At 43.9% G+C, this 19,098-nt stretch overlaps 1 protein-coding gene across 3 annotated transcripts in view; it reads right to left on the bottom strand.

Annotated features, from left to right (window-relative positions):
* Positions 1-2,917: 2,917 nt before the first annotated feature.
* Positions 2,918-19,098, bottom strand: part of TCHP (trichoplein keratin filament binding) — a 93,671-nt gene continuing 77,490 nt past the window's right edge. For all 3 annotated transcript variants that reach the window (XM_033955887.1, XM_033955888.1, XM_033955886.1), the window contains exons 12-13: positions 15,672-15,815; positions 2,918-3,101 (exon numbers count right to left, since the gene is read on the bottom strand). In XM_033955887.1, the coding sequence (XP_033811778.1) occupies positions 3,069-3,101; positions 15,672-15,815 (177 nt within the window). In that variant the 3' untranslated portion in view covers positions 2,918-3,068. The remainder of the gene's footprint in view (positions 3,102-15,671; positions 15,816-19,098) is intronic.

Here is a 19,098-nt window from a genome sequence, read left to right as displayed (position 1 = left end):
GGGCCCTGGGGTGGTGGGGAAGGAGGGAGAGATGCTGGATGAAAGGGTAGTTAAGAAAAGGTGGATCTGTGGATGGAGACAAAAAAAAGTAAGATGCCAGACTTCCGGAGGAGGGAAGGGAAACGGAAGGGGAGGACAGAGATGGAAGATGGATGGTTAGCAGGGAGAAAGAAGAAAGAAGAAGACCATGGCAAGCAAGTTATCGGAAGACAACCAGAGCCTGGGACCAACAAGATTTGAATAATGACCAGACAACAAAAGTTAGAAAAACTAATTTTATTTTCCATTTTGTGATTACAATATGTCAGATTTGAAACGTGTATCCTGCCAGAGCTGGTGTTAGACCGCAAACATTGGCTAGGATTTAAGAGAGAGAGGAAAGTGTTTTTTGTTTGTTTATTTTGTTTACACTACAGCGCCAGTGTGGTTAGGAGAAGGCAAAGGGGGTGAAGAGGCTATAAAATAAACCCACCAGGATGTTTGAAAAAAACACCCAATTGGGCAGGAAAATCGAATCGAATCGAAATTGTTTTCCTGAATCGGGCAGCACTAGTCTCTACGTTCTCTGCATTTAATTTATCTCATTCTTGACTGGCATCTTCTCCAATTTCAATGAGATCACAGATCATTTAAGAGGGGTGTGAGTCAAGAACAGTCTAACATCTGGATATTATCTGCTACATACCCAACTTGGTTCCTAGAGATTCAATCAACAATGATAACGGATTTTATAAGAACATAAGAATAGCCTCACTGGGTCAGACCAAAGAACCATCAAGCCCAGTAGCCCGTTCTCACAGTGGCCAATCCAGGTCACTAGTACCTGGCCAAAACCCAAAGAGTAGCAACATTCCAGCATTTCAAAGAATAGCAAGATTCCAGAACCCCAATGAGAGCAACATTCTGGAACTGAGATTGTGATGTCATAACGCCTCATTCCACAATGCCTCAGAGCCAACCTCACCAGTGATGTTACAATGGCTTAATTGCTCATGTAAGAACATAAGAATAGCCATACTGGGTCAGACCAAAGATCTATCAAGCCCAGTAGCCCGTTCTCACAGTGGTCAATACAGGTCCCCACTACCTGGCCAAAACCTAAGGAGTAACAACATTCCATGCTACCGATCCAGGGCAAGCAGTGGCTTCCCCATGTCTTTCTCAGTAACAGACTATGGACCAGGAAATTGTCCAAACCTTTCCTAAAACCAGTTACACTAAGAATTAAACCCTGTGGACCACCTCAGGAAAACCTTCTGAGATTTGTGCTACTGAACACAAAAGGTTCTGACTTTTGAATATGAGTGGAACCAGTAACGTACAGTAAGGGATCTTTGTGATCAGGCAAGCGCAATTCTATAACCAGTGTCGGTGGGGGGGACGGGGGACGGTAAGGCATCTGTTCTTTAAGACAGATGCGATTCTGTATAGCATGCCGGTGTGTGATTTCTCATCTACTTAGCCAGCTGTTGAGACTGGCATCCTGTACAGTAGAGCTGCTCAATTACATTCTCTGAGATCTACTGGCAGGCCAGGTTTTCAGGATATCCACAATGAATATGCATATGAGAGATTTGCCTGCACTGCTTTCTTGATATGCAAATCTCTCTCATGCATATTCATTGTGGATATCCTGAAAACCTGGCCTGCTAGTAGATTTCGAGGACCAGAATTGGGCAGCCCTGCTGTACAGAATCAGCCCCTTAGGGTCCGTTTCTATAACTAGCACTTAACTTATAAGCACTGGTCAGCACAGTTGTCAATCAACCTCTAGGTGCCACTTATAAAATCAATACCTTGGTGTCACTAGGCAGCCTTGTAGTAGGCGAAGGTATATTAGGGCAGGGTTTTCCTGGCCTATCTTACCAGGGCCTAACCCATATGCCTATTCTCTGCCCCTAACCATGTCTAATTTTCAGGTAGGCCCTGACTTAGGGGTTGGTAGGCACTGCTCCAAGTTCCACACGAAACTCTTGATTTAAAAATTAAAAAAAACAAAAACTTCAATGGCATAGTCAATTACTACACCAATTTAGGCTGAACGTGGACTTCATTTAGACATTCCGAACTAGGGTGCCTAGTATCGCCTATCCTTGATGTCATTCATAGAATCAGGACCTTAGCGTACCTGCCTACCATATAATGTAAACTGCTTAGGATCCCTTTTGGGGCATATAAGCATTATATCAATGCCTAAAAGGAATACAATTAATTAGAAAAACTGGCCATTTTCCAGCTATGGTAAAAATGGCTTTAGCGCATGGGGAAGACCAGTGGAAGGGTGCACTAAGGCCTCCTTTTAAAGCAGCTTAGTATAAATACCCCAAAATTAGCACTAGTAGTTACCGAATGGTTTACCACAAGGTTATTGCAAAAATACTGCAAAGCCACAAGGGCAGGTACTGGTGCAGCAAATGCAAAGCAGCCCATAGGTTTTGAATGGGCTGCATCACATTTGCCAGGCGGGATGCGCTACCGCAGCTTTGTAAAAGGGGCCCTTAATGCGAAATCAACTGTTCCTGCTGGAAATTTCAAATAAGCATTTGGTGAAAGATAAATGAGTAGCACTCCTTTAGTAATAATCTGAAGCAGGCATTCTTGCGGGTGCTGTTTAAATCCTCAGGAAAAATCTTTCCCAGATGCACAGCTTTATTGCAAGATGGACGGTAGATGGTGAAACAAATGCTGCAACGTGATCCCACACTACTTGAACGTGTGACTTGACTGTGCAAAACATAACTTCTTATTAGTTGAAGGATAGCCACCTTATTTTGAAATAAGATATTTCTACAAATGTTTAAACCTATTTGGAATGTTCTAGAATTTCCATTTTCTCCTTTTTTTATGTACCGTGCACCAGAAGATAATCTTATAGACTAATGTAGAAAACTCTTGGACAGTAAATAACCAACAGAAATAAAGTTCAAAACTCTGTACATTTAATTATACTAAAATTATTTCAGTTTCCTAATGGAATAATTGCTTCCTGCCAATTTTCTTGGGTTTGACTTCTTTGGAAGTGTGATCTGGTTCAATAAATAGGAGCTATCATGTCCAAAGGCTTTGCTTCAACTCCAGGCTGTTCTTGGCCGGTTATAAACCTAGGAAAGAAACAAAATAGGTTAGATCTGACTAGGAGATGATTTTAATTAATGAACAATGGGGGCAAATTATTAGAAAGCCTTCAAGGAGTAAGCAGTGATTGATTACCAATATCAAAAGCAGCAAACACAGATTACCTTACCTTTTTGATGTCAAAAAGAAGGGGAAGGCAGAGGATCACCCCTCTACCTCTGTCTGCTACATCCACATCGCGCCAGACTGTAATAACTTATTTTACAGTCCTCTCGGCGTCGGGCATATCTGCTGCAGAGCCACAGGAAAAGCTCAGCTTAGACACTGAATTTTCGCTGAGCCCTGCTGGACCTGACCCTCCCCCTGCGCCAAGAAACGCGGCTGTGACGAACCTCCGATTAGAGGGCCCCCTGGGAATGGAGGGGAGGGAGAATCCGTTGCAGCTTGCAGGTTTGAAGGCGGAAGCTTCAACGTTTTCAATCCTGTTGAAGGCGAGTGAGGGAGGAGCACCGATGGAGAACGGTGATGAGTTTGGAGAAGACATGAGCCGTGATAAGAGTTCTGCGGCCAGAACAAGACCTGTCTCAGTCGACCCAACTCAAGCAGCTTCTCAAACCGCCAGTGGTAACCCTGGACTCTCTTTGGTTGGCAATAGAAAACCTACACTTGGTATGTACCAACGTTATTTCACTAACACTTGGGCTTCCATTAAAAATTAATCAACTGAAACTCAGGTTCAGGTTCGAGGGAGTGAACAGGCAGATAGACAAAGGCGACCCGGTCGACATTGTATATCTGGACTTTCAGAAGGCATTCGACAAAATTCCGCATGAACAACTACTTCGGAAAATTGCGAGCCATTGAATCGAGGGTGAAATACTCATGTGGATTAAAAGCTGGCTGGAGCATAGGAAACAGAGAGTGGGGATAAATGGACAATACTCGGACTGGAAGAGTGTCACCAGTGGGGTGCCACAGGGCTCAGTGCTTGGACCCGTGCTTTTCAACATCTTTATAAATGATCTGGACATAGGTACGACGAACGAGGTGATTAAATTTGCAGACAATACGAAGTTATTCAGAGTAGTGAAGACCAGTGGCGTACCAAGGGGGGGGGACGGTCCGCCCAGGGTGCATGCCCCAAGGGGGTGCACAGCTGGCCACCCACCGGGGAATAAATATGCTGCCGCCGGGGAAAGGCTTCCACTGCCGTCATTGAGAACAAGCCGGCCGAGTTCTCCCTTCTTTTCTTCCCTGCAGGGCCGACCAACTCTCGCCGCCCGACATCAATTCTGCCTAGCTGGCCCGGAACGTCCTCTCCGACGTTAGAATTGACGTCAGGTGGCGAGAGTTGGTCGGCCCCGCAGGGAAGAGAAGCAGGGCGAACTCGGAGCCAGCCTGTTCCCGATGGCGGCAGTGGCAGCCTATTCCCCAGCGGCGGTCGCAGCATTTTCCCAATGGTGGTGGCATGGGGGAGGGGAGGGAGAAAGAAACGGGGGGGGGGGGGACGGACAGGGAGCCAGAAAGAAAGGGGACAGGGTGAAACAAAGAAAAAGAAAAATTGGGGCATGGAGAGAGAGAGAGAAAGAAAGAGGGCATGGAGAGAGAAAGAAAGAAGGGGGCAGGGTGAAACAAAGAAAGAAATGGGGCACGAAGAGAGAGAGAGAAAGACAGACATACAGAAAGAAAGGGGGCATGGAGAGAGAAAGAAAGAAGGGGGCAGGGTGAAATAAAGAAAAGGTTTGGGGAGGGAATGAGGCCTGGAGGAGAGGAAGCATACAGGAGGCTGAAAGAAGGGAAGAAATATTGGATGCACAGTCAGAAGAATAAAGTGCAACCAGAGATTGATGAAATTACCAAACAAAGGTAGGAAATTATTTTATTTTCAATTTAGTGATCAAAATGTGTCCATTTTGAGAATTTATATATGAGCGTTGAGCCTATGAGCGTTGAGAGCAGCGTGGGGCATTCAGCGCAGCTCCCTGCACTAAAAAACGCTATCGCGGTTTAGTAAAAAGGGAGGGGGTATATTTGTCTATAGTTGTTACTGAGGTGACATTGCATAAAGTCATCTGCCTTGACCTCTTTGAAAACCCGCGGAATATAAATGATAATTAAAATTTTCTCTACATACACTGTGCTTTGTGTTTTTAAAATTTTATTGTTGGTAGATCATTTTGACTTGACCACGAAGGTAAGGAGGAGGAGGGAGGGGAGCTGCTGAAAGACATCTAGTAATCCTTGCAGGCTTGACTATGCAGGGAATTATTTTTGTAAAATCATGTTTTGTTATGTGACTGGCATTATTTAGACTTTAATTTCTATGAATGAATAGAATGAAAATGATATAAAATTACTTGCTTGTTTTTATGTGCGTGCGCTGAAGGAAAGTGGAGAGAGAGTGGGCTGAGGACGCTGAAGGTAAATGGGGAAGAAAGAGTGGGGAGAAGACGCTGATTTATAAATTGACAATTGTACAGAATATTGTTTCTTTTTATACTTTATAATAAGTTCAATATACTTTATAATATACTTTATAATAAGTTCAATATAAAACAATTCAAGGCTTGTGTGGATGGAATCAGATGGTTTGCGGGGATGGGGACCGAGCTTACAGAGATTAGTCCAATAAAATTGTATTTTCTTATTTCTCATTATTTGTTTTATTTTTATTTGTTAATTTGTAAAGTGCTGATTGTTATGTATCAGTTTTTTCAAATTTACATCTACTGTCTTTATATTTTGCACAGTATTAGAGGACATGTATTACTGTTTTTGTGGTGTTGTAGTGTTACATTGTATGCAGAGTCTGGTTTCTTGGCGGTTCAGTTTAACTTTTGTCTACATATTTCTATTTTTAGTTTGTGATTATTCCATATTGGGCGAAGGTGTATCTGTCTGTGTGTATGAAAGGGACATGGCTTTCTGATAGCATCGACTGTACAGGATCAATTGACTGTGCAGGATCTAGCTTGTTTAGTTTTACAATGTATGAGTTGGTGTTCTAGTGCTCACTGCAATGTTTAAGATGCTGCCTTTTCCTAGATACACTATTGTTGTGCGATATGTGAATTGTTACTAAAAATCATATTTGTCAAAAAATGATGGGCCCCGGGTGTCACATATGCTAGGTATGCCACTGGTGAAGATGCAGGTAGACTGCAAAGATCTGCAACGTGACATAATCAGGCTTGAGGAATGGGCATCAACATGGCAGATGAGGTTCAACGTGGATAAGTGTAAAGTGATGCATGTAGGTAACAAAAATCTCATGCACGAATACAGGATGTCCGGGGCGGTACTTGGAGAGACCTCCCAGGAAAGGGACTTGGGAGTTCTGATTGACAAATCGATGAAGCCATCCACGCAATGAGCGGCGGCGGCGAAAAGGGCAAATAGAATGATAAAGAAGGGGATCATGAACAGATCGGAGAAGGTTATCATGTCACTGTACCGGGCTATGGTGCGCCCTCACCTGGAGTACTGCGTACAGCACTGGTCGCCTTACATGAAGAAGAACACGGTACTACTTGAAAGGGTCCAGAGAAGAGCGACTAAGATAGTTAAGGGGTTGGAGGAGCTGCCATACAGCGAAAGATTAGAGCAGTGTTTTTCAACCGCTGTTCCGCGGCACACTAGTGTGCCGCGAGATGTTGCCTGGTGTGCCGCAGGGCCGCCATCAGGGTAGTACTACCAGTCCTGCATTCAGGGGCCCGGAGCTGACAGGGGGCCCGAGGCAGGGGCGCCAGTAGCTCGCCAAGGCAAAGTGAGTCGATCACCCAGGACTCACTTTGTCTTGGCGATCTAATCTATCGAGCCGATAAGTCTTCTTCTCCCCGACGTCAATTCTGCAGTCGGAGAGGAAGTTCGGGCCAGCCAATCGCTGCCTGGCTGGGCGGAACTTCCTCTCCGATTGCAGAATTGACGTCAGGGAGAGCATGCGTCGGCGTCGGCTTTGGGGCCTGTTATCCATTGGTGGGTCCTGTTCCCCGATGGCAGCGGCAGTGGCAGTGGCTTGGGGAACGGCAAGGAGAAAGAAAGAAAGGGGGCAGGCAGGGAAACAGAAGGAAAGAAGAGAAACAGAAAAAAAGAAAGAAAGGTCAGGGAGAGAGGAAGAAAAAGATGGGGGAGGGAATGAGGTGTGGAGGAGAGAAAGCATACAGGCTGATAGAAGGGAAGAAAGATTGGATGCACAGTCAGAAGAAGAAAGTGCAACCAGAAATCACCAGACAAGGTAGGAAAAATGATTTTATTTTAAATTTAGCAAAGTGGAGGCAGTATTACCACAGTTTTCAAAGGAATTTGCCCAAATAACTTAATAGTTAACTGGGTAAATTCCCAGAGATGAAAACTTCCCTTCACTTACTATGCACAGTTCTGAATTTATATCTGCTGTCTATATTTTACAATATGGTCACCTTTTACTAAACCGCAATAGTGGTTTTTAGCGCAGGGGGCCTATGAGCATCAAGAGCAGCGCTGGGCATTCAGCGCAGCTCCCTGCGCTAAAAACTGCTATTGTGGTTTAATAAAAAGGATGGAGGGTATATTTGTCTATTTTTGTATGCTATAAAAACCAAATACAGAGAGAGACTGAGAGCTGTTGACGAAGAGCTACGTGTGTGTCTTTCTTCGATTCCAGCCAGAATATCAGCTTTGTGTTCAGCCAAACAGGCCCAGGTTTCGCACTGAATAAAGTATTTTATAATTTTTCACTATTCTGTTTACTTAATATTTCATAATAAAGTAATTATAAAATACTTTCTTTGTGTTTATTTGATTCCTATTCAAGAGAATTACTTTATATATAGTCAATATAGGCACAGAGTTAAATTTTTTAACATTTTCTAATGGTGGTGTGCCTCGTGATTTTTTTCATGAAACAAGTGTGCCTTTGCCCAAAAAAGGTTGAAAAACACTGGATTAGAGAAACAGGGCCTCTTCTCCCTCGAATAGAGGATATTGAGAGTGGACATGATCGAAACATTCAAGGTACTGAAAGGGATAGACTTAGTAGATAAGGACAGGTTGTTCACCCTCTCCAAGGTAGGGAGAATGAGAGGGCACTCTCTAAAGTTGAAAGAGGATAGATTCCGCACAAACATAAGAAAGTTCTTTTCACCCAGAGAGTGGTAGAAAACTGGAACGCTCTTCTGGAATCTGTCATAGGGGAAAACACCCTCCAGGGATTCAAGACAAAGTTAGACAAGTTCCTGCTGAACAAGGACGTAAGCTGATAGGGCTAGTCTCAGGTAAGGCACTAGTCTTTGACCAGAGGGCCACCGCATGAGTGGGCAAGATGGACCACTGGTCTGACCCAGCAGCGGCAATTCTTATGTTCTTAAAATAGGGGTGATTGAACAACTATTTCTGAGGTCAAAACCTTTAATAAACAAGTTACAGATAAAACTTTTTATGTACGGAAAATTGAAAATCTTGAAAATCAAACTAGGAGCCTGAATTTTCCTATACTTAAATTTATGACCTCGAGAGAGATCTTTAAAAACTTTTTATCTCCACCTTGAAAATTCCTAAAACGAACCATTTTGGAAAAGAAAGAAGAGGAAGAACAAGCACAGTTAGGAATCTCGGAGGTACTGGAATCTTCTGAAATTGAAATTCTGAGTCAAGCTACTTTGATAGTATCCTTCGTCTTCCTTCAAGATAAGGACATGATTTTGGAAACTATATTTTAATTTAAAGCAGATTTTCTATTTGGGTGAAAGAGTCTTCACTTCTTCCTCCAAATCCACGGTTTCAGTATCTGCGGATTCGGTTATTCGCGATTTTGTTTTTATAAAAAAACTATTTTCAATTTTTGGCTATTTTTAAGCCGTCCAAGCCTCCCTGGAACCTTACCTGGTGGTCTAGCGGTGAAGCGGGGTAGGAGCCGTCATCAGAATGGCTGCCATGAGTTCCCATTGTAATCTCGACCACCAGGTAAGGTTCCGGGGACGCAGGAGGGAGGCGGGGGTGGGTCAGAGCTGGCCGAGAAGTTATTCACAATTTTTCACACTTTATGGTCCGGCTCTACACCTAACCCCTGCGAATACCGAGGGAAAAGTGTATATTTTTCCGGATGTTTCAAGATGGACTCAAATCCAAAGGAAGGAATTTCTACAATATAGATCTAAAGTTCTTTGTTAGGGAGCCTCCTTTCAGTTGAAATTTCCCTGTAAATGTCTTATTAACTACCAACAAAATAAGTATATTTTTTCGACCCAGAACAGTTGCGCTTTTTCTTAGAAGGAAAAGGGATTTCTGATGCCACTTAGGAAAGTGCAGGATAACTCATGTCTATTAATAATTAGCCAATGTTAACTGCTCTATTCTTTATTATTATTTGTATCTACCCTTTTTCCTGGAAGGGATTCCTATTTTCTTACTTTGTTCTCCTAATTGTGGACTATATATTAAGCCAGAATTTTTCTTTGTTTCATTTCAATGGAAAATCGATTGTCTTTGTTTCTAATTTTCTTTTCAACGTTAATTCTTTGTGTGTAATTAATTGATAGTAATAATAATAATTTAAAAAAGCAGCAAACAGGTCAAGAAGGATGAGGATTGCGTAGAGGCCCTTAAATCTGTCCAGGAACAGATCACTGCAGACTTTGATAAGGGCAGTCTCTTTGGAGTGTAGGGGGTGAAAGTCAGATTGTAGAGGATCAAGAGTTGGTTGGGATGAAAGAAGTCAAGGCTGCGACGGAGGACAGCATGCTCGAGTAGCTTGGATAGGAATGGAAGAAGGGAGACAGGGTGATAGTTGGAGGGGCAGATGGTGGTCCAGCGAGGGATTTTTGAGAAGTTATATTCTAGGGTGGCATTAATGAAGATACCACTTCCCCAGGACAGACGGTCATAAGCTGAGGTTGCAGGGTTGGAGACTGAGCAAGTCAGGAAATCCTTTTTCACAGAAAGGGGTGGGGTGGATGCCTGGGATGCCCTCCTAAGGAACAGAAGATTTGACTGTGATAAACACAAAGGAACACTACATAGAAAAAGAATGCAATCCAATTAAAGGAAACCCTAAAGGACCTCATAACTAGTGTGAGCTTTGATGACAGCTTCAGAGGTTAGAAGACCAACGCCAGGACTGGATCAAGGCTGGAGTAGGCTTCAATGGCATCTCCAGTAGTCAGGAAGAAGGACTGGTACCGGGCAAATTCCTATGGCCTGTGCTCCAATATTGGCAGGGTCAGACGGAGATTAACCCCCTGTTTTACGAAGCCATGCTAGTGGCTGCCGCGCGGCAATGGCCCCGAAGCCCTTTAAATCTCTATGGGCTTCGTAAAACAGGCCCTAAGTATAATAGTGTGCAATCATGAAGAAGTGGAACCTGCACAGAGTGCCACATTCAATTCTGGCCACCTTGTTATTAAATACACTAACTCAGTGGTGTAACAGAGACAAGACTATAACTTATTATGGGATATCAGAATGACCTTTCAAGTATTTTAACTTATCAGGTCTGTCAATTCCTCATTCATCCCTTTCTGTCTTATTTTGTCATTAAATATAGGTGATAAAAATACTTTAAATAGCTTATTTCATGCTTCAAGCACATTTCTCCAGCATCTAGAAAGCGCTCCCCATTGCCAACGAGTTTCGCCACTCTTTATCAAGGCTGGGGATATTGAATAGGTTTACATCGCTGTCTACTATGCCGATGGCCCGCAGACAGGATGGGTCAGGCAGGTTGTTATTTGCTGCCATTTACTATGTCACTCTGTCGTCACCCTTCATTATCTTTTCATTGAAGGGAAGAATTTAGATTGGAATAAGATGCCTTCAGATCTCTCTGCTGTGGCAGTTTTCTTTATGATATTATCTCTAGCACAAGTTTAACAGAACGTGAAGGTACAGTGTGCTAAGAAGCCTTGACGGCAGTGATGTAGGACATAAGAATAGCCTTACTGGATCAGACCAATGGTCCATCCAGCCCAGCATCAAGCTTTTCGAGTTCTAAAATTTGATATACTCACCTATTACAAAATTTCTAGGCAAAATACAAAAATAATTATTTTTTACAATATTAAAAGTACATAGACATAATGCCAAACTAACTAGACATATTGGAACCTGGAGGCCAATCCAAGTCACAAGTACCTGGCAAAACCCCAAATAGCAGCAGCATTCCATGCTCCCCTCAACAGCAGATTATGGACTTTTCCTCCAGGAACTTGTCCAAACCTTATTTTTAAAACCAGCTACATTACATAGAAACATAGAAGATGATGGCAGAAAAGGGCTACAGCCCATCAAGTCTGCCCACTCTGCTTACCTGTCTATGCCCTAATGACCCAATTTCCTTATCTTGACCCTCGTAGGGATCCCACATGGGTATCCCATTTATTCTTAAAGTCTGGCACGCTGTCTGCCTCGATCACCTGCATTGGAAGCTTGTTCCAATGATCAACCACTCTCTCTGTGAAGAAATACTTTCTGGTGTCGCCATGAAATTTTCCACCCCTGAGTTTGAGCGGGTGCCCTCTTGTGGCCGAGGGTCCCTTGAGAAAGAAAATATCATCTTCCACTTCGACACGTCCCGTGAGGTACTTAAATGTTTCGATCATGTCTCCCCTCTCCCTACGTTCCTCAAGAGTGTAGAGCTGCAATTTGTTCAGTCTCTCTTCGTACGAGAGACCCTTGAGCCCCGAGATCATCCTGGTGGCCGTCCGTTGAACCGATTCAATTCTGCGCACATCTTTACTGTAATGTGGCCTCCAGAATTGCACACAGTACTCCAGATGAGGTCTCACCATGGCCCTGTACAACGGCATTATGACTTCAGGCTTTCGGCTGACGAAACTTATATTGATACAACCCAATATCTGCCTTGCCTTAGATGAAGCCTTCTCCACTTGATTGGCAGTTTTCATGTCTGCACTGATGATTACTCCTAAATCTCGTTCTGCTGAAGTCCTAGTTAAAGTTTCTCCGTTCAAGAAGTACGTCCTGCATGGGTTTCCGCTTCCGAGGTGCATGACCTTACATTTCTTAGCATTGAAGCCTAGCTGCCAGGTTGAGGACCAACTTTCCAACGTAAGCAGGTCCTGCGCCATATAATTCTGTAAACTGCATTCACTTACTATATTACATAGTTTGGCGTCATCGGCGAATAGTGTTATTTTACCTTGAAGCCCTTGAGTCAGATCCCCTATGAATATGTTGAAAAGGAGTGGACCCAGGACCGAGCCCTGCGGCACTCCACTGGTCACCTCCGATGTTTTAGAGAGGGTACCATTAACCACCACCCTCTGAAGTCTGCCACTCAGCCAATCATTGACCCATGCAGTTAGTGTCTCTCCTAACCCCATCGATTCTATCTTGCTTAGCAGCCTGCGGTGTGGGACACTGTCAAAAGCTTTACTGAAGTCCAGGTACACGACATCCAAAGACTCTCCCAAGTCTATATTTCTTGTTACCCAGTCAAAGAAGCTGATGAGATTGGATTGGCAGGACCTACCCTTGGTGAATCCATGCTGACTGGGATCCCGAAGATTCCCTTCATTCAAGATCGTGTCCAATTTGCTTTTAATTAGTGTTTCCATGAGTTTGCACACTATTGATGTGAGACTCACCGGTCTATAATTCGCAGCCTCTGCCCTGCAACCCTTTTTATGCAGAGGAATGACATTAGCTAATTTCCAGTCCAGGGGAACTTTCCCCTTACTTAGGGAGAGATTGAATAGCTCAGCCAACGGTTTCACCAGGACATCGCTCAATTCTCTGAGCACTCTTGGGTGCAAATTGTCTGGTCCCATGGCTTTGTTCACCTTGAGTCTTGCCAGTTCACTGTAAACTTCACCTGGTGTGAACTCAAAATTCTGAAACGGGTCTTCTGTGCTTTGTGTTGCCTTCAACTGCGGACCGTGTCCCGGTGCCTCACAGGTGAAGACTGAGCAGAAGTATTCATTCAGTAGTTCGGCTTTATCGGAATCTGCTTCCACGTAACTTCCGTCTAGTCTTCTAAGGCGTACTATCCCGCCTGTGTTCCTTTTTCTGTCACTAATATACCTGAAGAAGGATTTGTCCCCCTTTTTAATGTTTTTTGCCAGAATTTCTTCCACTCGAAGTTTTGCCTCCCTAACTGCCATTTTGACCGCTGTAGACCTGGTCCTATATTCTACTTTTGCCTCTCTTTTCTCCGTGCGCTTGTAGGAGAGAAACGCTTTTTTCTTCTCCTTAATGAGGTGCGAGATCTCCGCAGTGAACCATTGGGGTTTATTGTTTCTTTGTCGTTTATTTACTGATTTTATGAAGCGGCTAGTTGCTTCATGTATGGTTGATTTCAGTGTTAACCACTTAGCTTCTACATCATCGGTCTCCGCTTGGTCCTGCAGCGTCTGATGGACGAAATCTCCCATGCGTGCAAAGTCTGTGCCCCGGAAATTGAGTACCTTTGTTTTCGTGTTTGATCTAGGGAAGCCTTTCCTAAGGTTGAACCATACTATGTTGTGGTCGCTGGAGGCTAGCGTATCTCCTACTGAGACCTCTGAGACGCTTTCCTCGTTGGTGAGTACCAGGTCGAGGATTGCCTGGGCCCTAGTGGGCTCCGTTACCATTTGTTTGAGACGTGCTCCCTTTATGGAGGTTAAGAGCCTCCTGCTACCGCTGGTTGTCGCTGAAAATGAGTTCCAGTCTGCATCAGGCATATTGAAGTCCCCTAGCAGTACAGCTTCTCCTCGTAGAGTGATATTCTCTATGTCTTCAATTAATTCTGCGTCCATGTCTTCCAGTTGTCTTGGGGGTCTGTATACCACACCTAGATACAGGCATTTTTCTCTGCCTCTTGCCAGGTTTACCCAGAGGGACTCCCCGGTGTACTTGACATCTGTGATCCTGGTGGTTTTGATGTCCTCTTTAATGTATAGAGCTACCCCCCTCCTAACCTGCCCTCTCTGTCCTGACGAAGTAGATTGTAGCCCGGTATAGCCATATCCCACCCATGTGAGTCCGTTCTTACCACATCCTCTAGCCCTAGGCGGTGTCTTGGTGAGGGCGCAGGCACCCGGCCTCCTATTCGCGCCACTTCCCTTCCCCCATACCTCTGTAACATTCCTGGTGCAATCAGGACCCCCCCAACCTGTTGGCACACCTGTTGGCTCTTTCTCTGATGTCACTTCCTGGACCCATGCCTAGGACGTAACAGCAGCTTGGGGGTTGCTGCTCATGCCAGGAACGTTATGGGGGAAGGGAAGCAGGGCACACGTGGCAGGAATGGGTTAGGAGAAGGAACGTGTGGAGGTGCTACACCACTGCTTGACGGGTCTCCTCCCTTTTACTGCTAACACTGCCTTCGAGGCTTCTCGTTGTGCAATGTTCAAGGTCCAGTGCATAGCTTTACTGGTCAGCATTACCCTCCCCCCTCCACTCATTGTCCCATCAAGTAAACTTGAAAAGGCAGACATGTCCCCAAACGCTCACACATCCAGCCCTAGTTGATTCTAATTAGTATAATATTGGGGGTGTGGAGGGAGGAATACACATTAACTTGTGAGCCTCTGATAGAACTAAGGCTAAAAATGATAAATTCTGGAAAATGCTAAAGTTGTAATGGTGCTGATGGCCTAGTTGATTGAAGCAGAAGTTCAAAGAAAAAAACAGCCACATCTGTCTAGAGAGATCAAAGGGCTAGATTCACTAAGCAAACTGATCGTGTACCGATCGATTTGCGACCCGTTTCCCCTCCAACCCGATTCACTAACCTCTCCTCCGATCCAATCCCGATCTGTGCATGCAAATGAGGGGAATCGGCATGCAAAGCAGGAAAGACGCGATTCACTAAACTTATCGACTGGCTGGAAAATCAAAAAACTAGCGATTGGTGAGGACCAGTCGCTTATGCTAAAACCCCCAATTCTCCTGCTCTGTCCACCCTGCTCTCAGCCCCAATTCTCTGCTCCCAGCCCCGATCTCCTGCCTGCCCCAATTTCCTGCTCTCAGCCCCACATCTCTCCTGCCGCCCCGACTCTCCTGCCCTTCCCCCGCAGTGCAAGCCCGTGGTTTTAACTGGGTTAAAACCACGGGCTTGCAAAAAAAAAAAAAAAAAGTTTCTTACTGAGAGCATGCGCAGACCATATACAGGCAAGGAAGATGGTCTGCACATGCTCAAGGATCGCTCTCTAGCAATCCGTGCGGTCGGTGGGTGGGGGGGGGCGTGCCAACGACCGCCCCCATTTGCATGCAGGCCTTTAGTGAATTTGTCGGCCTACATGCAATCGGGAACGGATCGGACACGGAAAGGGGGTTAGAGAATCTAGGCCAAAGTTTTAACGAAATCCTTACTAGGCTAAACAGGGTTTCAACATTCTCAGCAAATACCACACTATGCATCATATTTGATAGCTGAATTTTAAGCCCCCAAAAAGGATGTGGTCAAAGAATACCCTCTATGTTCCTTTTCAAGCAACAAGGAAAGCTAATTTAGCTTAAAAAACAACAACAAAAAACAGCACACGACAGACAAATATAAGCCAGTGATCTTGAAATCTCACCCCTTTCCCCCACCTAACCCCCTTGAGGTAAATTCCCACTGGCTGGAGAGAAGTTTGATTCAAGTCATCCTTCTGTTTCTAATTCATTCAATATAGTACCTTCTCCTGGTAACCTCGCTGGCTCATCAGCTCTTCCTCCTGTTTCAAGAAGTCTTCAAACTGCTCCTCTGCCAGCTTTTCCTCTCTTGCGTCCTCTTTCTTCCGAAGGAGATCTTCTTGTTCTTTGAGGCGCTGCTCAGTTATCTGAGATTTAAAGCACCAAGTTAACTTAACCAGCCTATAACAACAGTTTAGTTTAAGTTGAGGCAAACAGCAAAAGTTCCTCTCCCTTCATAAGCACAAATCTTGTACTTATCAATTGTCATTGTTCTTTGGATAGCTTTCATTTAGAGCTGGAAAGGACAGATTTGAAAATTAACTTGTTTCTATAGTTTTGTGGGATGAAATTTTAAATTCTAAGTCTTATAAATGTTGGCACTGTAATCTGGAAGCAGGGACTCTTGATCATTTAATATTTTTTTTTCCCTGCATCGTGGCCTTTTGGAAATCAATTTGGTCCCAAATTAATTGTTTATTAGAAAACCATGTTGCCCTTTCGTATGACACAATTTTGTTTGGAACATCTATGAGATTAAAGAGTCAAATTTCGTCAAATAATAATAAACTATTATTTTTTTAAATTTTTTTTTGAAGTTACAGGGAAATACTTTTTTTTTTTTAAATATCTTTATTCCTTTTTACATTATACAAACAAGTGTACAATAAATCAAGTCATACTATACATTCTTCACTTGAAACTTTACAATCATCTTATACCATAAATTACCTCCCCTCCCTCCCTTTCAAAATATTTTTGTAACTACTCATCCTAATGTCATAAAACCCATCCATCCACCTTCCCACCCAATACATACTAAATGGGGATAAATTCAATTATTTATTATAGTAATCAATTAATGGTCCCCACACATCTTTAAATTTCTTATAATATCCTCTCTTAATCGCCAATGTTTTTTCCATTTCATACACATGACACACCGAACTCCACCAGAAACAGTAATTCAACCCCCTGTAGTCTTTCCAATTGTATGTTATTTGTTGGATGGCAACTCCTGTTAAAATCATTAACAGCTTATTATTATTCGAGGAGATTTGACTTTTGGCCCTCATAGACATCCCAAACAAAACTGTGTCATATGACAGGGCCACATGATTCTCTAACATACAATTTATTTGTCCCCAGATCAATTTCCAAAAATTTGATTCTCTAACATACAATTTATTTGTCCCCAGATCAATTTCCAAAAATTATTAATAAGAGGACAATAAAATAATAAATGATCTAGGGTTCCAGCCTCAAGATGACAATACCAACATCTATTAGACTTAGAGCAATCCAAATAATAAACTATTATTAATAATGACAGGAGTTGCCATTCAGCATATCACCAATAATTGGAAAGATTACACAAGACTAAATTATACATTCTGGTGGAATTCGCTCTGCCATATATATAAAATGGAAAGAATATTTGCCATACAAAAAGGGAATTATAATAATTACAAAAAGATTTGGGGGCCATTGACAACATATTGTAAGGATTAGACACTTTTTTTTGGCACAAATAAATAGGATATATTGATGGAAAAGGGGGGTTTATAATTATATTATTGATTTTGCTGTATCTTTGAATATATGATTTGTATAATATGCTTGAATTATGTCTTTGGAAAGGGAGGGTGGGGGAAGGGCTTAAATTTATCTATTTGTGATGATAATAGGAAAGATTTTCAAGTGTTCTAAATGAATTAATTGTTATATTATTGTACACTTGTTGTGAGATGTAAAAATGAATAAAGATTTGGGGCAAAAGAAAAAAAATTATTTCTGTTTTTCTGTGCCCCCCCCCCTCCATCCTGGACAGCGTTCCTGCACAGCCTTGGCCTTAAGGAGGACAGGGCTAGGCCTCAGTGCTACTCTTTGCACACCCCAGAGCTCCTCTATGGTGTACGCATGTGAGGTCTATTGGTCTCTTCTGATAACAGGCTCTATCCCAGTCCCAAAGGCAGCCCGTGTTTCTGGTTTTAAGGCTCCGTAAGAAGTCATCATTCAATTCCTATTCCCATTTACTGGGAACACTTATCTAGTACTGCACATGATTCTGCAGCCTGCTCACGATCATAACCAAACAGCCCATGCTACTTCCAAGCAGTGGCTAAAGCTACAGCCTCAGCACCCTGAGGTGGTGGGTTCAAACTCATATTGCTCCTTGTGACCTTGGGGCAAGTCACTTAATCTCCCCCATTGCCCCAGGTACATTTTGTGAGCCCACCGGGACAGGCAGGAAAAATGTTTGCGTACCTGAATAAATTCATGTACACTTCTCCCTCGGTATTCGCGGGGGTTAGGTGCCGAGCCGGACCGCGAAGTGTGAAAAATCGCGAATAACTTCTCGGCCGGCTCTGACCCACCCCCGCCTCCCTCCAGCGTCCCCGGAACCTTACCTGGTGGTCTAGCGGTGAAGTGGGGCAGGAGCGATCTTCCTATGCTCCTGCCCCGTGCAGAGCCGTCATCAGAATGGTTGCCGTCTCGAGACTACAACGGGAACTCACGGCAGCCATTCTGATGACGGCTCTGCACGGGGCAGGAGCATAGGAAGATCGCTCCTGCCCCGCTTCACCGCTAGACCACCAGGTAAGGTTCGGGGGAGGCTTGGCGGCTTAAAAATAGCCAAAAAATGAAAATAGTTTTATTGCAAAAAAAAATTGTGAATAATCGAATCCGCAGATGCTGAAACCGCGGATTCAGAGGGAGCAGTGTAAACCATTCTAAACTCCCCTGGGAGAACGGTATAGAAAACGGAATGAATAAATACATAAAATAAATGAAGTGTGAAAGTGGCCTATAGCACAAGTGTGCCTTCACACACACTATAAATCTGCTGCAATGTTCATGTAGCTTCTTGACTGGTTACACTACAAGACCATAATGGCTTAAGATAGCACCTAAGGTGACATTTACAGGGGAGAGTGGAATTTATTTAACGAATTTTTATGCTGCCTTCAGAAAGCATCAAAGCAACTTACATAATAATAATTATTATTATTTTAGTCTTATATACCGCCAAAGCCATATAAGTTTGAGGCGGTTTACAGCAAGAGGCGCTGGACAATCAGCGAAGAGGTTATAATCAAAGTCAGCAATACAATCTTACATCCTATATAATAAAGAGCTAGCCGTGCATGCGCACTCCTATTTGTGTGTTCTGTGCGGTGTAGGTCTGTGGCCGCAGGAGTGCGCATGCGCGAGTCCCCAGCCTTGGCCGCGGCTTGAGGCGTATGCGCCAGTTACCTGCATCGGGCCACAGGAGCGGCTCTGGCAGCGGATGGCGGGAGGAGGGCTCATGGTCCTGCCGCCGCTGCCGCTCCTGTTCACAGCGGCCTGCACGTCTCCGACTCACCCCCTCACGCAACAACCGCTACCGCTCCTGTTCTTCCCCTCCTTCCAGTCACCGCTGCCATTCCT

The sequence above is a fragment of the Geotrypetes seraphini genome, chromosome 8 (genome assembly GCF_902459505.1).
Source record: "Geotrypetes seraphini chromosome 8, aGeoSer1.1, whole genome shotgun sequence".
In the NCBI taxonomy this organism is placed as follows: Eukaryota; Metazoa; Chordata; class Amphibia; order Gymnophiona; family Dermophiidae; genus Geotrypetes; species Geotrypetes seraphini.
The sequence above is the reverse complement of the archived record's forward strand: the minus strand, read 5'-3'. Positions and strand labels throughout refer to the sequence as shown.